The sequence below is a fragment of the Impatiens glandulifera genome, chromosome 8, assembly GCF_907164915.1.
Source record: "Impatiens glandulifera chromosome 8, dImpGla2.1, whole genome shotgun sequence".
In the NCBI taxonomy this organism is placed as follows: domain Eukaryota; kingdom Viridiplantae; phylum Streptophyta; class Magnoliopsida; order Ericales; family Balsaminaceae; genus Impatiens; species Impatiens glandulifera.
In genome coordinates, this window is record NC_061869.1 from 4,990,320 (window position 1) to 5,013,089 (window position 22,770).

At 30.4% G+C, this 22,770-nt stretch overlaps 4 protein-coding genes and 1 non-coding gene across 6 annotated transcripts; 2 read left to right on the forward strand and 3 right to left on the reverse strand.

Moving 5' to 3' along the window:
- The first annotated feature begins 1,216 nt into the window (after positions 1-1,216).
- LOC124912272 (chaperone protein dnaJ C76, chloroplastic) lies at positions 1,217-7,751 on the forward strand. The gene is made up of 9 exons (XM_047452862.1): positions 1,217-1,504; positions 2,519-2,647; positions 2,774-2,903; positions 3,578-3,698; positions 4,497-4,578; positions 5,481-5,534; positions 5,983-6,021; positions 6,510-6,612; positions 7,451-7,751. The coding sequence occupies exons 1-9, from the start codon at positions 1,286-1,288 to the stop codon at positions 7,579-7,581; spliced, it is 1,008 nt and encodes a 335-aa protein (XP_047308818.1). The 5' UTR covers positions 1,217-1,285; the 3' UTR covers positions 7,582-7,751.
- Positions 6,819-6,890, reverse strand: TRNAD-GUC. Its single transcript has one exon. It is a non-coding gene; the product is annotated as a tRNA-Asp (tRNA).
- Positions 7,752-9,183: 1,432 nt separating the features above from the next.
- On the forward strand, positions 9,184-12,551 carry LOC124911798 (50S ribosomal protein L4). Of its 2 annotated transcripts, none has more exons than XM_047452315.1 (9): positions 9,184-9,441; positions 9,584-9,671; positions 9,741-9,802; positions 9,902-10,028; positions 10,553-10,701; positions 11,299-11,406; positions 11,501-11,620; positions 11,701-11,874; positions 12,196-12,551. In XM_047452315.1, the coding sequence occupies exons 2-9, from the start codon at positions 9,608-9,610 to the stop codon at positions 12,295-12,297; spliced, it is 906 nt and encodes a 301-aa protein (XP_047308271.1). In that variant the 5' UTR covers positions 9,184-9,441; positions 9,584-9,607; the 3' UTR covers positions 12,298-12,551. The 2 variants fall into 2 exon arrangements, with proteins under 2 accessions (XP_047308271.1, XP_047308272.1); XM_047452316.1 differs by having other exon boundaries at positions 9,744-9,802.
- A 1,664-nt stretch (positions 12,552-14,215) lies between these two features.
- LOC124911521 (aspartate aminotransferase, mitochondrial) lies at positions 14,216-17,755 on the reverse strand. The gene is made up of 10 exons (XM_047452021.1): positions 17,419-17,755; positions 17,152-17,237; positions 16,544-16,750; positions 16,315-16,420; positions 16,068-16,172; positions 15,811-15,983; positions 15,532-15,691; positions 15,212-15,307; positions 15,026-15,120; positions 14,216-14,594 (listed from the first exon to the last, which is right to left on the reverse strand). Exons 1-10 carry the CDS (start codon positions 17,599-17,601, stop codon positions 14,522-14,524), a joined length of 1,284 nt encoding a protein of 427 aa, XP_047307977.1. The 5' UTR covers positions 17,602-17,755; the 3' UTR covers positions 14,216-14,521.
- Positions 17,756-18,915: 1,160 nt separating this feature from the next.
- LOC124911466 (protein trichome birefringence-like 39) lies at positions 18,916-22,319 on the reverse strand. The gene is made up of 4 exons (XM_047451952.1): positions 21,700-22,319; positions 19,726-19,901; positions 19,490-19,648; positions 18,916-19,405 (listed from the first exon to the last, which is right to left on the reverse strand). Exons 1-4 carry the CDS (start codon positions 22,192-22,194, stop codon positions 19,114-19,116), a joined length of 1,122 nt encoding a protein of 373 aa, XP_047307908.1. The 5' UTR covers positions 22,195-22,319; the 3' UTR covers positions 18,916-19,113.
- Between the last annotated feature and the right edge of the window lie 451 nt (positions 22,320-22,770).

The following is a 22,770-nucleotide window of genomic DNA, read 5'->3' on the forward strand; positions in this document are numbered from 1 at the left end:
TCTTGAACATGACAAAACATCTAGTTGAGTGAAAAAAATAAAAGATTTTAAATATATATTTAATTTTTTTTTTGATAAAAAGGCATGTTTAGAAATTTTTTTCTAAAATATAGAAAAAAATATATTTATTTTTTTGGAAAAATAGACATGTTCGATTGTTTTTTTCTCAAACATTAATAAGAGAGATAAAAAAAAATTAATTTTTTTTGGAAAATTTACAATGTTCGGAATTCTTTTGTCCAAAAAATGGTCAAAACTCAAAAGAGAGATATTTTTTTTAAAAAATGGCTATGTTAAGAATTTTTTTATCCCGAATATGACTATTTTTTTAAATTTATTATAATTTTAGTATATTTTTTTATTTCTTTCTATACACAAGTGACCGTCAATATAAAATTAGTAAATCGTGATAATGCCTGTCCGGACCAAAAAATAGGCAAGTAGGCTAATTTGTTTAAGGGATGAACTTGATTGACCCGTCCATTAAGGGCTTTCTGTTCAATAGGAGATAGGGCATTTTCACGTGAAGAAGAATAGGCTCAGGCTAAGGGCGGGGTAGTTGACGATTGAATCCGGTTTTTCATATTATTTTCATATCCGTCATAGAGCGAAAAGAAGGTCCGGCTCCAAGTTGTTCAAGAATAGTGGCGTTAAGTTTCTCGACCCTTTCCCTTAGGATTAGTCAGTTCTATTTCTCGGGCAAGGAAGATTCTACATACGAGATGCTTCCATCACGTCCGGGCCGCCGCCTGAAGCAAGATGTTGCCCTAAGTCCCATGCTATTCAGCAAAACATGATGTCCTTGCATAACTTCCTGAAGTATTTCTCATACAATGGAATCTTTTTCCCGAATTTTATTCTTCGCAACTCCTATGTTCGAAGCAAGATGTTGTTTAATTATCCAATACTTGCTTTAGTCTCTGTTTGTGATGACATAAGTCCCTCCCTACAACTCCTGAATTAAGAATTCTCGCAACAATAAGGTCTACTCATAAACAAGTTATGAAAAAAAATGCTTCAATTCCATTATTCAGAAATCTATATTAAAAGGCCTAAATAAGAAAATAAAAAGTTTAGAATGTAAATTGAAATATACAAATAAATAAAGATCTTATATATAGATTCTAATAAGTAAATTCCTGGCCTTGATTTCGCCATCTCAGCATCACTAGTTGCTTAACTGCCTCAAATTCTCAAAATTCTCTCACAAAAAGAAAAGATCTTCTTCTTCATCTCTCCCATTTATACGTGAAGATTCTTCGCAATCTCACTACGAACTGCTAAAATGGCTCAAATACTCTCTCCAGTATGCACAGACGCACTCAAATTTCAGAATCCATGGCGACGACGTCTTTGTTCAACAATTCTAACCAATAGGAACAAGAACAACATGATCGGTACATATACAAATCGAAGAAGAGCTCCTTCCAAGCTTAGAGTTGCCGTTGAAAACTTTCCTTTGTCAGATGAAATCGCCGATGATTATTATGCAGTTTTAGGACTGGTAATCACCGATTTTCCATTTATCATGTACTTTGTTAACTAATCGATGCATATATATATTGCTCATAGATGATATCGCTTTGATTTTAGTATTTGTTATCAAATCTTAACTGTTTTAGATGATAATTATTAATGTTTACTATTCCTAAATATTATTATTTGTAACACTTTAATGGACATTGTTTTGATTGTTATTGTCATTATTATTATTATACTTTATTAGATCCATTATTTTATTCTTGTCGATGCAATCATCATTATGAAAAAAAAGAGAGCTCAATTGGAAATCATTTAAATCATCTCTGATCTATCTTTATAGATGGTTTAATCTTTAAATAATTTCCTTATATGAAACTCTATTGATGGCCCTTGAGAAATAGCATGAAGTAGGATGCACTTTCGTGTTTGTTTCTCACCAAAACCGTAAGTGTTGGACTGAAAGAGGATGGATAGGTCGAATTCATGGCCCCTCACTTCAACTTAGGGCTTTCTTAGTAGGAATTGAAGCTGAGACTTTTAGTCTCTTGGACAAAAGCAAGAAAAAGAATGTTACATAAAATACACTAAATAAGCATATATAAAATAATCGAATAATCAGTTTAAGATTGTATTCTTTTCGTTAGTAATCTATGTTGTTTGTTTTTGCGAATGTTATTAATCAGTTTATTTAGGGTCTTTTGATTGTCATTCTTTAATCATAGCTAAGACTTGTCTAGTTTTAATTCTTGACTCTCCCATTTTTTTGATTTTTAATGAAATAGTATTAATCGTTTTTCCCAAAAAAAACAATAATCGAATAAGCTGATTGTTTGTGGAAAATGTCATTTTATTTGGAAACAAAAATTTTGGAAGTACTTGATTTTAGTAGTAAATAGAGGATTTGGAATGGATATTTTGATACTCTAGCTCAGACTATGGATCACTACTGAATATGTGAAGCTGTCTTATATTGAAATATTCTCTTGTTCAAAAATGATTCTGACCATATTCTTCATTTGATTGGTCTAAATTTCAGCTTCCAGATGCAACACCAGAGCAAATAAAAAAGGCCTATTATAATTGCATGAAATCATGCCATCCTGATTTGAGCGGTGACAATCCAGAGACAACTAATTTCTGTATGTTCATCAATGAGGTCTATGAGGTTGGTTGGTTGCTTGCTTGCTTCCTGTAAACAGTTTGGTTCTGATTTGACTTTGAAAATCTCAAATACTGATTTTTTTTCTTCTTCTTGCTTTTTATTTTGTGCAATTTAACTGTTCTCGTGCAGATTCTTAGTGATCCAGTGCAGCGAATGATTTATGATGAAATTCATGGGTATGCGTTGACTGCAATTAATCCATTCTTGGATGATTCAAGCACGAAGAATAATGTTTTTGTGGATGAGTTTAGCTGCATAGGTATCTACCAACTTAAATATTTACATTACCAGAAACGAGCAAATTCTATAATAAAGAAGAGAATATTGTTGCAACAAAGTTAGAGACTAGTAGACTGTTAGCATTTTTTAAGCACACTGAATCTGGTTTTAGTTATTCTAGAACACATTAAATTACCATTAATCCAGAGTCCAGACTAGAACTATGGGAATGTGGTTGAGTTTATTGGCAATGTTAAGAGGAATAGATGAATTTCTAGCACCAGCAACAAATATAGATATATTATTTGTTTGAGGATTATTGTAATTTGGATAGAATCGTTGAATGTAATACCAATCACTAACTATAAATTGTATCAATTTAAAATCCCACAATTTTAGTCCTGCACCTCCCCTACTCTTTTATCAAATTTATTTATTTATTTATTAAAACAAGCCTACAATAAAATTCAGGGATACCTTTCAGAAGCTATCTCAAATCCTTATTCATCCTCTTAATGATATTAAAGTTGGGAGGATAAATGAAATTTGTCTCATTAAAGCGCAGAATATTGCATATCAATTTAGATATTAGTTTGTTATGAATACCTTCAGATTTCTTTAACCTAAAATAATTAGCTTAAATAGTTTGCTGCATTCTCTCAGTTATTTGATGTGTCTAATATGCATTACTGATATGTTCTTGCACACACACAGGGTGCAAAAACTGTGCCAATGTAGACCCAGAGGTGTTCGGTATTGAGGAAGACTATGGAAGGGCCAGAGTTTATTGTCAGAATGGAAACCGTGACAACATTCAACAGGCTATTGATAGTTGGTTAGTTCTTGTCAGAATATTCCACTTTGTATAATATTTACCTTGATTTTTCATTTGCTTTGACACATCCAGTGAAAAGTATATGTTAAATCACATATCATTAACAGTTTATACTTGTATATCACCCCCTAGTTAACTTTTCTGCCAATGGTGAAAATATTATTGTGTACACTCTTAATTCAACTTTAGATAACACTTGACTAAATTTGGTTTCCATTTAAGTCTATAGAGTAGTTCAGCTTAGGATTCATGTCTTTGGACAGCTGACTAAGCATGGACCTGTTGTTGTAAACTGTCAACACTTTAGGGAGCTCTCTGAATTCTATGTCACCTACTTCCATTTAGTTCCTTTATGATATTTCCCTAGACTTTCCGCATTATGAATTTCTCGCTCTCAGACTTACTCTACCAAGTTAAATCAGAGGTTGTATGTTCACCAATCTTATTAAGGCATCTTAAGCAGTGATCACATGGGTCAAAAAAGGATTTAGATAAATCAACAAAGACACCTCATAATGTGCATATAATGTGTATTAATGGAAGGCATGCAATCTCAGACTTTGGTGACTTTCCAAAAATAGTTCATGTTCAATCTTGCTAGATCAACAACTTATGTTTTAGGAAGACATTCCAATGTGGTCCCATAATTTGAAATGGTTGTCATTAAAACATTTGCTTTGGTGCTACCCCTAAATTGACAATATATGTTGTGTCCTCTTGAATTTCATACAGTGATATGAGACTAGAGGACGTACTTTGTTTTAAACTAAATTAACGATTAAAGTGATTTTATCTCAGTCCAGTAGATTGTATACACTGGACTTCTGCTGCACAGCTATCCTTGCTTGAAGATGAAATGCGCAGGGTAGAAAGAGTAAATGTAAGGCTTTCTCTTTTACTTAATTTATAGTGTTTGTTAGTGACTCATGTGCTCAATTTGTTTGTTAGTCATTCCTTAATTTGATAATGGGAGGTCCGATGGTTTAAACCATGCTATCCTTAATAAATTGATCACATGTGGGTAATTTTAACCAAATTCATCAATCTAATCAAGTCTACTTATGACCAAAAGTAAGGAGATGGAATGTGCAACACTTATTGATAAAGAAGGTAAAATAACTATTGATGGAAATCATAGAATAAAACGGAGGTTACGTAAAAGGGAAATGGGAACGTAGTAACCACCTTATTTGATGAAAGAATTCCTACTTCATATAACAATTATTAGATTTGTGATGCCCTGTGTTCAAAGTGTTGAACCATTACACAGATTTGTGATGCCCCACGTTCATAAGTTGTTTTTCTTTAAAAAAAAGAAAGAAAGAAAAGAATAGTGGACATGAGAATGCTCAGCTGTATTAATAAAAAAAAACTAGATAAGATCAAACTAGGAATAAGAATAGATGAAGCTTTTAGTTGAAGGTCATTGGGATGATGTGAATGAGGGATCTATTTTCATAATTTCTGAAATGGCAGCACAATAGTGTAGAATTTTGTATGGAAGATGATTTTCTTCATTATTTGGATGATAAATTACAATTTATAGGCAATATAAGAAAATAAGCTAATTAAATAAAGAGAAATTTTATAGATATGTACCTTGCTTGTAAAGACAAACAACATTGAACCACTTGGAATAAATGACTCTTGGAAATGGTAAAAGTGTGCCTAGATTGTATTTTCCACACAAATTAGTATTTTACTTTGACTCTTAGTTGACGTTTTGGTTCACTTTAACATATTTTTAATGATTGTTAGTAATTCATGATTCTTTCTGACCAGGTTGCGCTAATGCTTTCCGGAATGGGCTCAGGGGCACTGGATGTGTTTAGAATTGTATGTAATTATGTTCCTTGTATTTTGTCATCAACCTTTCGTGAAAAAAAATCCATACAATAAATGATGCCTAGGAACCACCTTCGCTCTACCAATGTACCTCAGTTCCTATTTGTCTAATGAGGTCTCAAGCCTTAGATGATGAGAAAGAGTTGTTAATTTTAGCCAATCCATCAGAACAATCATTGTGTATTAGGGTTCCTAGGCATATTAAGCACATCATTGAGGACGATTCTCCAATCTCTTGTTTCTCTTAAAAGGCTATGCTAGTTATCATTCCATATGTCAAAGAGTTTAGCATTAAGACAATCGTCATTAGTGGGACGCCAGTCCACCCAACCACACACACACCAAAAAAAGAAAACACTTTAGTAGTTTCCTCTAAAAGTCCTGGTATATTATTTGAAGTTATTGTTCATCCATATTAATTGAGTTACATTTGTTGCAGGCTAGTTCCAGATGGCAAAAGAGACAAGCTAAAGTGCTGGTAAGAGATCTTGGTGCTAAGCACATCTTTGCTTTCACGCCATTTGAAATTCAGATATTTGGTTTTTGAAGAAAACAAAAAAAATGATTTACCCGTTATGATGGTGTCTTTGTCTGTATAGTAATACTTTTTTTTGTAAAATGTGGGTTATTTTCCTAAAATGTTATAAAGAATGGGTAATTTGGTTGATGATTTGAATATTTCACATCAAACAAGCTTTCCCAAACTTTATGGGATAGTGGTTTATTTGAAAATAATTTCCCCTTGCACTTTTGAATGAAGCTATACATCTTGCTTAAACTTCAAGTCTTTGTTGGTAGTTTTGGACGATTCTAAATGGTCTTTAAGTTGTGCCAAAATGCAAAGATTTGTTGATATACCACTTTTCGAATTTGGCAGCTTCTCAAAACCTTTCTAGGCTACCATGTTCTTCTCTATTATGATACTCTTGAGAATATCTGCTTGACAAATTTGATTGTATTTTCCAGGAGCAAGCTAAAACAAGGATGATGAAACAGAAAGGTTCTGACAAAAGTGAATCATATTGGGACAACCTTTGGGCCAATCCTACTAGAAACCGACAAGATACTGGTAAAAATAAAACTAGAAGTTGAGCATGTGTTTCCTTACCTAAAAAAAAGTTCCAATTTCACGAAAATTATTCATGAGAAGCAACTTTCTTCTTCTTCTTCGTATGATTCTATTGCGTCACACGATAACATTTGAAAAATAAAGAAGAAACTGGTTTACCTAATGAACCTAAATATAGTTTTCCAGTGGTAAAATGACCAAAATAACGCCGTTGCCGGGGATCGAACCCGGGTCACCCGCGTGACAGGCGGGAATACTTACCACTATACTACAACGACTTGATGTTAGTTGTGATTATTAGTTTGTTACTGAATTATTTAATCCAAATTAACCCTCTCAAATGGTGTTTGATATTGGTGTTTTTTGGAAAAATCTTGTTAGATGGAAAAACAGGTTAATTGGTTGAATTACTATAATTGTGTTTTTGTATTTAAATTTTGTAAAAACAACCCAACATCAGACTAGCTCTTAGATAACTTTCAAAAAAACTACAAAATTTCAATAAATGGTTTTCTTTATCTTGACTTATATCAAAAGCAAGACTAAATTTATATTATATGATACAGCTTTTACCTTATCCTTGACAAAATACATCTTCTATTTGTTAACTTCCTTTGTGGTTTTTAAATCTAGAATATGTTTAATCTTATTATATGACAAAAAAAATGGGTATTTTGTTCTAATAAACTTGTACTCTAGCTATTTTTGGTATCCATGTCTTACTATGTCTGCAGTCTTAGAACGAAAAGTTTCTAGCAATGAAGATTGATTTTGTGTTTTTTCTTCTCATCCATTGCGTAAAATTGGTGTATTATGTGATGGGTTTTATTCTTTATAGATGAGAAAGTGGAAGAGAGATCGAGAAGGGCAGCTGCAGCTGCTCGAAGGTGGAGAGAATACTCGAGAAAAGGAGTTGATAAACGCCCTAGCTTCAGGCTACCAGAAGCCATTCCCAACAAGGAGAATTGAATTGGTAAATTCTGCTACATGTAATTATTTAGATATAGTCAAAAATAAAATTTCAGAATCTGTAATATATGTATAAATATTGTAAAATTCACCAGTGTAATTAATTACAATTGTTATCAACAACAGGATACAATTGCCAAAATGATCAAGTATATAATGCAATTATTTTAAGATTTATTTATTTATTTTGGAGATAATAATAATACAAATGATTTAATGGCGCCATAGGATAAAGATAAGGCAAGATACACCATCACATAATGTACTACTAAGATTTGAATTTGTGACATAACACTAGGTAACTTAAATATAAGAAATTACAAAGTGAAATAACCCCTCGTATCCTATGGGCTGATATTTGATTATATAAGTTAGATGTTTATTTTAAAAAATTAAAATAAATAATAACTAATGAAATTCTAAAGATTAAATAAAATGATAAATTTATAAAATTTGAATATAAAAGATCATATAACTTTTAGGATGACTTTAAAAATATAGTTAATGATTAGAGATGAAGCGAAAATATCAAACTAGTATCAAAAAAATTCTACGCTTGAATTTGAATCCTGCTAAAATGTTCCTATCGAAAATGGTTGAAGAAATAACAAGATTTTTCTTTTTTCCCTTTCCACAATCTCAATTGTTTCAAACTTTTTATTTTTGGAATATAATATTTACGAAATCTCTATGAAGAGATATTTTATAGACTTAGTACGGGGCTTTGAACTCAAATACATTACCCACAATGAACCATAAAAACTATGAAAACCATTTCATTTTAGGCATTTAGTATGTTTTTGATTGCGAATATAATATTATTTTTATCGAGATTAAGTGAAATGCCTAGAAAATGTTCGATTTTTTTTATAATTGGATGAGAATGAATAAAAAAAAACTAAGAGATTCCATATTAGATTTCAAACTTTAGATAAAAATTGATGATAAAGAGACAAAAAAAATCACAAATTCGATTTTCACTTAAAACGATTAAAGTTGAAGTAATTAGGGTCGGCCCTGTTAAGGTCAGTTAAACCGTCTAGGACCAAAATAAAAATTTATAACACCAAAAAAGGTTTGATTATATATTATTAAATGTATTAACCTACCATCTAACCAACTAAATATTAAACTATGTCACTTTTATTAAAATGAATACAAAATTATTATATTTATTTAATATGACACAACATATAACTACTAAACTATCAAATATAAGAATACTTTTTCTGCTTTAGAACCTTAATTCTCAAGAGAAATGATTTAAGGATAAATTTGGAATAGAGAATTTGAAAAGGAATTACTTGACACGTAATTTAATTTTTTGAAAAAATAACAAATTTTCTCTTTATTCTATCTTTCCTCCACTTATATCATTTTTCCAACGTAATCATTACTTCCTTTATCCACCTCCCAAATCTCAATTCTCAATGCCATTGTTGAAGGTAAAAATCGGGAGTCAATGTAGTTTTCAACCTTAAAAAAGATAAAATATCTATAAATAAATAAATAAATAAACAAAATGGGCTGGGTTATTGTTAAATATATCGTATGGGCTTATTGTTAGGGTAGCGGCCCTTTGTTCCATTCTGGACTGAGTAGTGAAAAAAAAAAAAAGACAGACAAATTGAACCGAAGAAGAAGAAGAGTGAGGCTGGAAACTTCATCACGGTTTTCGCCGCCATCCACTTTCGCCGGCTTACACCTCCGGCGACTTACAGCACCTCCGGCGGCCTCCGCCGCTCATTTCTCCACCGATTTTACATGACCTTATGCAGAGACATACTGATAAAAGAGCCACAAAGAGCCGTCTATCTTCTCTAACTGCATCTGTTTAATCAACCTTATTTGCTCGAATAGGTATAATCTCTGATCCTTCTTTGTGTTTTATGATGATTCAATGCTAGGTAGATCACATTTATCAACATTAATTTCGCCATTTTGTTTTCTGGTTACAATATAATATACAAGTTCATTTGAAATTTTTTATAATATGAACCAGGACTAGAAACTGATCTCAAAAGACATGGCCCTCTCCATCTCAAGAAGGCTGCTTCGCTCCTTTGGTTCAATTCGTGCGCCACTCACTGGTAACGTTTGCAGATTCTATTGACTTTATTCATTTTTGTTGTCATTAATATGGCGGCATTATTCCTCAGCAGTGAGTATCAATGCCAAGGATGTTGCTTTGCCTGTTGGATACTCTACTTTGAAGAAGAATGTATGTTATTTTACTTGTACTGAGTATTGTTTAGTTGCTTAATTTATCTTGTTCTTAGTAGATGGTTTCATGCGTAGCTTTCTGTTTACACAAATGCAGAATGAGCTTTCTCTACTTGGCTATCAAAGGTTCTCTACTGGAATTATAACTCCAGACACGAGTGCTGGTGCATTCCCTGCTGATATGCTATCCAAAAAGAAAATTTTAACTCCCGAGCGCACACAAGGTACTTGATAAGACGACGAACTAGTTTTCTTTGTATATTAAGCCCCTGAATATCTGTTTAATCTCCTGTAAACTAGTAGTGATAGCTTGAACACATAAAATGCATGAAAGGAATTGTTTGAATTTTACCCATAATCTTAGATTCTTTGTCTGTTTTTTTTAATGATTCTACTCTGTTTCAGCAATGGTTTATTCATTCTTTTTGGGACCCTATTATGTTTATTATGATTGGATCTTTTGAATTTCCAAACCAATTTGTCACCATTTGAATACAATTGACTCATTTCATGATGGTGTATTTCTAAATGGAACTTGATTTGATTGATTGGGATTTCATTAGATTTGGATTTGGCGGTAGTTACTAGTTATCATTATGTAGGCTATAAATATGTACATAATTTTTCATTGTAATTCTCTCATAAGCTTACTACCTTATAGTATAATATGACATGACATTAGAAAATCAGGTTAATTATGTTTGAATTGGAATGTTCCTCATAATTGTTAGTTTGGTTGATATTTTAGGACTGTTGCAAGACCTGATGATACCTGTGACTAATTTTAATAATGAAGACAAGGGATTTATGGTTCTAGCTGGTGATGTTTTTGATGTGCCTATCAGAAAGGATATCATTCACCGTGTAGTTAGGTGGCAACTAGCTAAGAGGCAACAGGTATGGAATGATTATCAAACTTATGGGTTCTAGGCGGTTATAGATCTATTGAACTTATTTGATATTAGCTTTACTAGAGCTCTGGCTATGGTCGGTGGTTGAGATACTACAAGACTTTTATGTTTCAAACAAAAAATTATATGCCACATCTTCAGAAGTGGGTTGAAACTAGGATTGCGCCTATTTGGAAACTTATTGTCATGATCTATGACACAAGCACAATCTCATTGAATAATCACTAGATGATGGTTATAGATTATTTTACTGGATCATGAACCAAATTTTAGTGTAATTTGTGTTGCTTTATTTAATATATATATATATATATATATATATATATATATATATTTGCTTAGTTTGTTGTAGAGATACGTCATTGTGATCCTTTTCAAACATAACAAAAGTAGATTTTTTCGGATCATGGTTCAGATTATATAATTGTGATTTTTAGCAAACATAACAAATGTAGACTTTTCCGGATCATGATCTACATTACCAATTTTGATATCAAAACAGACCATTACATGACTTGTTTGCCCCTCCATGGTTTTCTCTTTAAGTTAATGTCGGCTTAAGCTGGGTGTTATTGATTTTTAGGGTACACATTCTACAAAAACTATCAGTGAGGTTAGTGGAACTGGAAGGAAACCATATAACCAAAAGGGAACAGGTCAAGCTAGGCATGGAACAAAGCGCGGACCTCAGGTGATATATGATATACATATATAGTATATAAAATATTATTTAAACAAAGTTATGCTTGATCCAATAATGGATGTAAAATATGTCCATTTAACAGTTCAGAGGTGGTTGCATTATGCATGGACCAAAACCCAGAAGTCATGCTTTCAAGCTAAACAAAAAGGTTCGTCGTTTAGGATTGAAGATTGCTCTATCTGCCCGAGCAGCTGAAGGAAAGGCAAGTTTTTCCTTTTTCTACTCATGAGTACTACTACTTACTGTACATTTCTCTTAAACCGGACTGGAAAACTGTAACAGCTATTGGTATACGAGGATTTGTTGGTTCCTACTCACAAGACGAAGAATATTGTGAACTATGTAAGCCAAATGGAGGATGCCAAAAAATTTCTGTTGGTTGATGGTGAAGGTATCGAAGAGAATCTCAAGTTGGCCACTCAAAATCTCCACTATGTCAATGTGATTCCTTCAATTGTAAGTTCTCTCTTCTCTTTTCGGTTTTGTATGCTTCAAAGTTAAATGCTAAATGTTAGAATATTGAATTTTAATTGTCGAACAGGTTAGTGTCTAAGTGGATTTAATAAAATAAGACTATTTTATTCTCATTCTAACAGAATTTGATAAATTTACACAGGGTTAAAGTTGTCTTTTGTAATCTAAATAATTAAGTGATTTAAGATGACAGTTATAATGAGATTTGGAAATTGCGAGGCAACATCTCATCACCAATCAATCACGAACATTGAACAAGGAAATTACCAAAATACCCTTACTTACATATTTATGGAAATGCAGGGTTTAAATGTCTACAGCATTCTGTTACATGATACATTGGTGATGTCTCGTTCGTCCGTGGAAATGATTGTTAAGCGGATGCATACTCCGATTAACCGCTGAAGTAAGTATCGATTTAAAGAAGCTTTTTGGCATCTAGGGTTCTCCTTTTCAAAAGCTTTTATGTGCTTGTTTCTTCTTGATTTCAAGTTGGTATTATTTAATCTTGACTAAAACAGAGATAGTATTTCTCAATTTTATCTTATTTTTCTACACTTTTTTATAAAATGTCCTGCATAAAGGCCAAAATCCCATTATGGTCCCTATCTTGTGTAGACTGTATCTTCCAATTTACCCTTTAAGTTAATTTCTTACATTAAATTCAGAATTCTCAATTGGTGTTCAAATTATTCAGCCCCAATGTTTTAATTTTATCACAACTAAAATAATGAGAAAAAAAATAAAATCCTGACAATCAAATGTAATTCAAGACAAAAAAAATCGGAACAGAGGTTTTCAAGCTTAGAAGTGATGTGAACTATTATCGAAAATGGACATTGAATTTTGAGTTTTTTTTGTGTGATATCTTTTCATGTGCTGTGAATAGCCAGCTTAAACTCAAGCTCTAGTTTATAAATTTGAGCTCACTCAGACTATTTACTTAAAATTTGGCTCGACTCGATTTTTTTTTTTTTTTTTTTTTAGATTTTATTATTAAAATAAATATAAATATTATATATTATATATTCATTTGTATCCTAGTTGTGAATGAAATATTTTTAATCAAAAGTAAAAAGTAATTTCAAGACGAAGAAAGCTCAATTCTGTATAATTTTCAGAATTTTTTATATATTTTGATATTATAATCTCATTATATTAAAAAATGATTATTAGTTCCTTGTTTTTCACTTTAATTTTAGCTTATTGTTTTTTAAAATGGCTTGGTTTCATAATTATTTTAATATACATTTTACAAAGAAGAAAACAAATTAATAATTGTAAGATAAAACAAATTAATAATTGTAAGATAAAACAATATCTTAACTAAAATGAATATCTAATATATTAAATAATAAAAAAGATTTTGTGCTGCAAGGTTATGACATGTTAATTATCATAAAGATGATTTAACATATTTTATTTTTCCTTTCAAAACCACAATTAATTGATTACATTTCATTAAGGGATTGTATTAGAAAAAGCTGTTAAATTAAGGGATTGTATTAAAAAAAGATGTTAAAAAAAACCATACATTTGGTCAAGCAATTTGAGATTTTTTTTCTCATGACTTTATGAACTCTGTTAGGAAGTATATAATGATGATTCGAAAACACTAATTCTCCCTAAATATGATATTTAATCAGTTGGACAAAAAAATCGTTTAAATTTTGAAACTTGTTCTAAGGTGCGGTTCTTTTCGGGTTTCAAATTTTAGGTTTGTTGGTTGAAAAGTGGTGTGACTGCATATAAATTAGTTTAGCTTAATATTTTTTTTGTTTCTTTTTACATAAAGAAAACATATAAATTAGTTTAGAATACAACCTTTTTCTTTATTAGTAAAAGGAAAATCTTTTAACTTATATTATAATTTAATGGGTAAAATAATTGAACTATTAAAATAGAAGTATAAGTACTTCTAGAGTACTTCTAGAGTCAATGAAATATCTGGTTTTGCACCAAAAAAAAACGACTTTTTTTTTTTTATTTTTATTTTTTATAATGACCTGGATTCAATTCAACGGTTCCATCAACGTAAATCATTTAGTTTAATTTGGAAGGTTGATCAAAAGTTTTTTCATTTATATTAAACTTTCATGTCCTTGGTATTTCTATCAAAACAAAGTCAATAAAAAAATATAATAGAAAGGCACAAATCTCTGCAACGAGAATCAATGATAAACTTTCATCTTTTTAATATACATAAACTTTTTTCAAACAAAAAAATAAAATAAAATTTATTATGAATTGAATAAAACGAATTAGATTTAACCATTTTCTCACCCCCTAACTTCGAAAAGAAATAAATTTGTAATTATATTTCAAAAGACCCAGTATTTTTCATTAATCAAAACTAATAAAATGTTGCAAAGAGTAAACAAAACCCTCCAGCAATGACCAAAAACAAACATTTGTCCCAAATGAATAAATTAACATTCTTATAAATATTCCCCTCCCACATGGGATGAGTGATAGTTTTTCTCCCTTATTAACTAGAGTAAACAAATAACTAAATAAATAACCATTGCCATTTGAGGGAATCAAAAGCCTTAATATTTATTGTCTAGCTATTCCATTTAAACACAACTTTTTTCTGGAAATCTAATGGTATACCTGCAAGCACTTAGCCTTAGGCAGCCGTTGTGACCTTATGAATCGCATTAGCCAAATATGCAACATTGCCCGAGGTTACGCCTGCCATACTGCAATAAGATAGTCAAATGAACCGCATTAGCCAAGTAAAGATATTTTGGTAATTTGATCCATGAATTGAATGATTTAATGGTTGAAGGCTAGTTGATGTGATAAAGGTTTTTTTTGAAATAATCAAATAACTGAAGATCAAACAAACTTTTACCCCCTTGAGCTACCAAAATAAAGACAAAATCTGATTAATAGGATTAGTGACAAGAGTTGGTGGTGGAAGAAGAAGGCTTAGGTCTTGCAAACGAGATTTAAAACATTGACTTCTCAGTTTTTCAATGAAAGTGGATGGCTCTTTCACAAATTCTAGAAGAAAAAAATGATTGTTTTTAAAAAGTTTAGACAAAACATGTTTTCACTACCAATTCCAAAATCATGAAAAACAAAATCAGTTAATATAAACAAGACATGTTTCGTCATAAACATTTACCTTATGCGACCATTACGGGTCAAGTAAATATGATATTCACTCGTCAGTCTATCGACTTGCTCAGGTGTCAAACCACTATAGCAGAACATGCCAATCTGTTAAAAACAAGAGAAGTAAAAAGGAATTTAATTACAATGTGGTAATAATGATGCATTCTAAAGAAAAGTGCATGCGTTTCCACATTACCTGCTTAGTGATGTGCTCCCATGGCAGTGGTGATCCCAACTTCTCAAGATTTTCTTGTAGTTGAGTTCGCATACCTATAATTCGGTCAGCCATACCCTACACATATTGTGCCAAGTTAAATCAATTAAGAGCTTAGCTTGTTTGATGTGAGGTTATTTGAAAAAAATAAAAAAGGTCATTCTCATCAAAATCTTGTTGAATGAACAAGTAGGTTTTTGAGATTACTATCTGCTGTTTAATAATATGGAATGAAATCATAGCTAACACATTAAATGATCAAAATGAGGAAAAAACAAGAAAAAGTAAGAAAAGGAAATTACCTTAACCTCCTTGAGCCATAACTTTTTAAGATCTGGATCACTGAGTATAGTTGAAACAATGTGAGCACCATGAACAGGTGGATTACTGTACATAGGTCTCGCGAGCTGCTGTAACTGACTTTTCACCGCAGCAGCTTGTTTTTCATCTTCACATAGAACACTGCACTTGTTCAACACAACAGTAAGAAACCATCGACGCTTTACAGATCTAGGCCATTCGACGAATTGCTAAAAATATTTTTGATTCTCAAAAAAATTGGTGGTTCAATAAAGAGTTACCTGAGGCATCCAACTCTCTGGCCATAGAGTCCCATATTTTTTGCATATGACTGAGAGCACCCAATCAAGTGACCATCTTCAAGAAAAATCCTAATTGATTTTGCATCTTTCTCAGGATCACCACTGGCAAAACCTTGATATGCCATGTCGAAAAATGGAAAATGCCCTTTAACCTGAAAAATAAACAGTTTTATATATAATATGTAAGGAAACAGCTGAATCGAGAGATCAAGATAGTACGTTTTTAACACTCTTACCTTGCATTGATAGGAAATCTCTCTCCACTGTTCTTCTGTTGGATCTACTCCAGTAGGATTATGAGCACAGGCGTGAAGAAGAAAGAATGAGCCATTTGGAGCATTCTGTACAATAAGACCCGGGATTATCAATTTTTTTCTATTAAACAAGATTAGGTTCTACATCAAACAAGCTCTTAAAGAAACAATTTTAGCAATTGCGACGGATTTGTTCACACAAACATACAAAATTTAACCATTAGTATACCTTTATATCATCTATCATTGCAGCAAAATGCAATCCTCTTGATTCTGGGTGGTAATAATGATAAGTCCTCTGTGGTACATTGGCATCTCTCCAGATGTTATGATGACTGTAAAAATCGAAACAATAAGAGAATGTACTTAAAAAAACAATAAAATGTAAATAATATACATTTAACATGTTTATGATGAAACCTCCCAAGTTATTTAAACTCAAATTTTGCACAACTCACTTGGACCAGGTTGGAACAGGAATGTAAACATGAGAATCAGGGCTAAATCGCTTCTGAAAATCTGCAAAAATTCGACAGGCACCAGTACCAGAGAGCGATTGTATAGCTGCAATCCGCTCATCTTTAATCATACTAGAATCCTCTCCATAAGCCAATTTAAGTGATTCCTCAATCATATTTGCACTTCCTCCCATTGGAAGGTACTCCCTGCAAACAAAAGAAACAGTAGTAACTATTTTAGAAGAAGATAATATAGCATGTAATCAAATACTGTCTGCAAGCCATTGTAGCACTAGCAAGATTCATAAACCAATATTCCATATGTTTTCCAAGAAGATGAAACAAAATCTTTATCTACTAGCCAAACAAACAATTGCAGGATTACATAATACACCTTATGATACACTAAACCTCATATTTGCAAGTTTCAGAACCAAACCAGATGAAAACCCATTTTAGGATTCTGTACCTAACAATCCAAACCCTAAGAAAAGTTTAGAACACAAGAGATATAGTAAAAGAAACAACCCTAAGATGAAAACAACATGTTTATTTTCTAGGAGAAACTTAAAACAGAGATAGATTATACAAGAAGGGAGTGAACCAACATGTTCTTATGCCCTGCAATTCTCTTCTCTGCTTCTCGGACGCATTCCAAAACAACAGGCTTCCCATTATCATCACGATAAGCACCCTAAAACACGAATAACCAAAGCAAAAAAATGAACCTTCCAAATCGATTTCCATATATCAAAGCTAAAACAATACATGCAACAACTGTTTCATCTTCCCCACACAATGAAACAACAAAACCAACAAAAGAATCTCAAAAGAAGCCATTTTCAACAGAAAATAAGAAGTGGGTATCGACTTACAACTCCAACATTAACTTTATCCGGGCTTGGATCTGCTAGAAATGCCTCAGAGACACCAAGAATTGGGTCCTTTGGGGCAGGCTCAACTTTGTTCCACCATGATGGTGATGACATGAATCTGGTTCCACCCATCTCCATGGTTGATCTCTGTGATCGCCGAGTAAACGCCGTTCGCAGCATCATGAAAGAGACAAGGTTGAAGGAAGATGAAACGAAAAGGAAGAGAATGAATGAAGACGGCGGAAGGGAAATGGGTCAGTAGCTTAATAGCTCAGCTAACATAATAAATACACGAGTGAGTGAATTTGGTTTGTAAAAAAGACTCGATCTTGAAAGGTGTGCCTTTTTTTTTTCTTCAAAAACGAACAAATGCTTGATCAAGCTATACCTCCATGAAGACTGTTTTTCTTTGTTTTGTTCGCCCATTTGGACTTATTTGATTCAGATCACTTTATTTATTGAAATTGTTAATGTTTTATATACTTAAATTTATTTTTCTTATTTGATTCAGATTATTCAAAATTATTAGTGAAAGATTTATGTATATTTATATGTTAAAACTTATTTATTGGAATTAATGTAATAAATTATTCTTGATTTATTTGCTAATTAAACTAATCTTTGTCATACTTTTACTAATGAGTTAAGATATTTTGTTGGGTATTATTTTGGATCATTTATGTCTGGTTTGATCTTTAGGTTTTTTGTTTTATTTAAAAAAATATATATTTAAAATTTAATTTTCACTTTATCTATCTAATTATTATTTTTATCTATCAACATTTAATGCAGAGAGAGAAAAAGTAAAAGTATTTTTTTGTTAATATATATCTAATTTGTTTTTAACTATTAAAAAATAATTTTTTGAAAAAAATACTGATAAAACCCAAAACATCAAAGATCAATCGATAATTGGTTAATTAAATAAAGGATAATTTGATATATATAAAAAAGTGATTATGGATTAAGGAAATGTTGAGGTACAAATTTCTTAAAAAAAACAAAAAACCTAGAGATCAAACAAATGATCATTGAGTTTTTAGGTTATTTTAAATAATTATACTTAAAATTTAACCATCATTTTATTCATTTAATAATTATTTTTATGTATTAAAATATTAAAATTATATTTATTAATCCAAAAAAATAATGAGTGTTTTAGTTTTTTAACAGAAAAAAAAAACTGATTTAAAATTTTTTATCAAACAAGATTATTTTAATAAAAAAACATGATAAAACCTATAAAAAAACACTTCCTCATAAAAGCTCAAATATAAATTATTTAGAAATCAAACTAGTTGGGAATTGAACTGTTACTAGTTTAAAATATATTATTATAATCCTATTGATTTTTGTAATCTTTAGGATGATTTTGTTGTTATTAATCCATTGAAAATAATAAAAAAATATCTTTGAACTTTCTCATTTTAAGTGTTTTATCAAACAATACATTGAGATGTTTAGATTTATTTCACAATAATGTTTCACAACAAACCATTACAAATGCAAATCTCCTCATTATTGCTACAATTTCCATCAAATGGAAAGAATTCAATAACATGAATAATTTCCCATATTGTATCAATGATATTTACCCTCCTCCCTAGCCCCCTCTTCACATTTTTTACCCTTAATCAAATGAGTTAAAATTAAGAACCAATTCAAGTGTAACATAGACAAGCAAGCAAGCAATGGCTAGCTAACAAGAGCCGCATAAAGGAGCGCATTCCATGTATCAGGCAAACCGGGGAGGCACCAATGGCTACAATCCAAGCCATTGTTTTTGCTACTATAGGTTGTCGGATGAGCATCTTTACGATATTGAGAAAGTGTCGTAACATCAAGTAGGTTTACATGGTTCTTAATCCTACTTAACACTTTATTCACAACAATAGCGGCCGAAAGTGAACCACCAGGGTATCTTGTGCCAAAAAAAGGTTCGGTTTGTCCAAGACATGTGCTCGTCGGCTCGCCCCAATCATTTCCTCTATTATATAGACGAAAAAAGTAGTACCATAAGTAAGGAAAACTTAAAAAAAAACTTAGAAATTAGAAACAAGTCCAATCTTACATGTAATGGGTGGGAGAGATACCCTGAAAGAAAACCTTAGTCTTGGATGGGTCAACATTGTGATCAACCCATCTAGCCCATGTGGTCAATCCTTTATAGAAAGCAATGAGACGGTTCATATCCTTAGTCACTTTATTACCATCTTGAATATAATCCCATCTATCAAAATAACCAAAATTTAGAAAATTGAATCGAGGAGATAAATTGAGACAATTTAATATGTATTGTGATCTTACGGTTGAGAATTTCCGGTGTGAGTCCACCAATGCCATGAATTGAAGATGAGGATGTCCATGCCCAACCAGGCGTCGCCATCCTTTATGGAGTCGAGTTTTAACACTTTTCCAATCGGCTCACGAACTATATCAACTAAGTATGACGTTCTATACATGTGTAATTTAACATTGTAATCCTGCTTTATCAAACAAAATGCAATTTTATTATATTACACATTCTCTCTATTAAATTTTAATATAGAAATTAAAGGTAAATTATTTCACCCACTCATTTATAAATTTTAATTGATTTTTTTCACTCAAAATTTATTTTAAGTACTCATATTTTCTAACCAATACACTTTATAATGGTGAGCATAATCATTATATATTATTTATACAATTTATCTAAACTTTTTCTCTTTTTATTTCTATAAGATGAATGAATTAGGGCCGATTGATCTTGAGTTTTTTTTAGTTTTATTTGAGTTTTGGATAATTTTTTTATTTAATTTAATTTATTTAATTAATTTTTTAAAGTTTAATAACAATTTTACTATTTAAATAGATAAGATAGAAAGATAAGAGAATATATTAAATAAAAAAAATTTAGTATTTATATAGATAAAAAGAGTGATGAGATAGATTAAGTAAAATGAGGGAAAATATTAAGTTTTGAATAAAAAAATCAGAAAAAATATCAAACAAGCTCTAATTGTTTGATCTTATTTATTCAATTCAAGTCATTAATCAAACTATAAACCAATATATAATATAAAAATATGATGATTTATTATGTTTTGATATTATTAAATGCTAACTATTTTTATTTTTTTAAATAGAATTAATTCCAGAAATATAATGAAGACTTTTTCTCTTCTAAAAGGAAAAGCAGAAGGAAAGTGACAAGTCAGAGTGCTCTGTTGGTTAAATATCTTATTGATTAATTTACCATATTTCTTAATTAATTAAACTTTTAAGAGCTTGTTTGGTTGGGGATTATTTAAATAAACTTTAATTCATTTAAAAATGTTGAGTAGTGTTAATTTTGAAGAGGTGAGATTTTTTGGTTAAAAGATTAAAATAAATAATTTTTAATTAATTAATTGAATGATATATTTGATTAAAGATAACCAAACAAGCCTAAAACTTGCTTTATCTTAAATTTTTTTAGGGTTTTTATTTTTATTTTTTGATAAAATTTGTTTGATAAAAAAATAAATTATTTAATTTTTTTACAATAAATTTATAAAATATTTTTAATATTTAAAATTTAGTAAAAATATAATAAAAATATTTTAATATTATAAATTATAAACAATGAATTAAGTGATCTAATAATTAAAATAATATTTAATTTTAAGTTTTTTTTATTAAAATAATAATTTTTTTTATAAGATCAAATATGCTTTAAAACAAATCAAAGTTGGTTTGTTGTGTTTTTTTTTTTTAAATTCTTTCTATAGTTATAACTATTAATTATTCAAATCAATTATTTTATTCAATTAAAATATTTTTATTTTATTTTTATTAAATTTTAAATAAAAAAGCATTTTAATAATTAAACAAACTAAAACCTTACACAAAATTTTCTTATAAAATTAAAAAAAAACACCAAAAATATAAAAAAGACCAAACAAGCTTTTAGAGATCTTGACTTTTTTTAATGATTTTTGTACACATTTTATATCACTCATTTTATCCCATTCCACCAATCAATCATTCATTAAATTAAACAATTTTATTAAATTTAAATTTTAAATATAAAAATAATAATATTTTAATAATTTATAAAACCCCAAAAAATCATAAAACACCCATGATCAAACAAGCTTTAATGAGTTTGATTGTAATGTATTAGATCTTCTTTTCACATCTTACATTTCTTTTAAACCATCAAACAAACCCCTCAATTCATCAATCAATCATAGATTCATAATACCAAAAATTTCAAAAAAATAAAAAATTTAAATAAAAAAAAGTAGGATGATTGACCTGGAAAGTGATGGTACCAAGAATCCCTTGATTGAAGAATGAAGTTCTTGAATTAGGAACCCATGCATGAATCATACAACCCAAAGAAAGCCACATATTGAAACTCAATGAATCTCCAACAAACATAATGTTCTTCCCTCTCCATCTCTCCAACAAATCCAACCCATTAAACCTAGGAACATTACATGAAAAGGGTTGCCATCTATATTTCAGATATGAATTATCAGGCCGACCATATTTCTTGCAATTGAATTCAGTACTTATGAATGGACAAGTTGAGTAATCATAAAGTGGGTATGATGAATCATATACCCATTTTCCTTGAAACACATTGCAACTTCCTCCAATTAGACTTCTTCTTCTTCCTAAATCGTTTAAACTGTTGTTTGAACTAAACAACAGAGGAAGCTCTGTTTCTGTTGATTCGATTTCGGCCATTGTTGAGTATAGAAGAAAGAGGGAAAAGAGCAAAAGTGTTTTGAATGAAAACTCCATTTTTATGGGATGGGGGGAGAGGATTTGTGAAGTGAAATATAGAGGGTTGAAGAAGAAACACTGTTTGTAATCTGACAATGTTTCCTTTATGAGAGATTATTGATTAATTGGCGTGGAATGCGGTACAAAGTCATCTGTCAGACTCTCTCGACTAACTTTCATTCATTGTTTTCTTTCTTTATATAATTTAAGTCTAATATTAAAAAATTGGGTTAGGTTCCATTAATGAATTAGGTTGTTTCCGATTTTTTTTTTTTTTTTTCTTAAACATTTTAAGTTATTTTGAAAATTAAAGGAGAATTAATAGAGACACATCAACAAGAAGTCGAACTCGTAACATTTTAGTTTCTTAAGCCAACTTTTACCACTGAACTACATTGGGGAGTATAATTTAAGTTATTTAAAAATATTAATTGGTGATAAGTTTAGAGGTGTATAAATAATTTTTTTTATAAAATGATTTAAAAAGTATTAGTATATAATGATAAAATAAAAAATAATAAATGAAAATAAAAAATATTTTAACATTTTAATGAATGAATTAAGTGATTTAATAAATGAATGAAAAGTGAAATA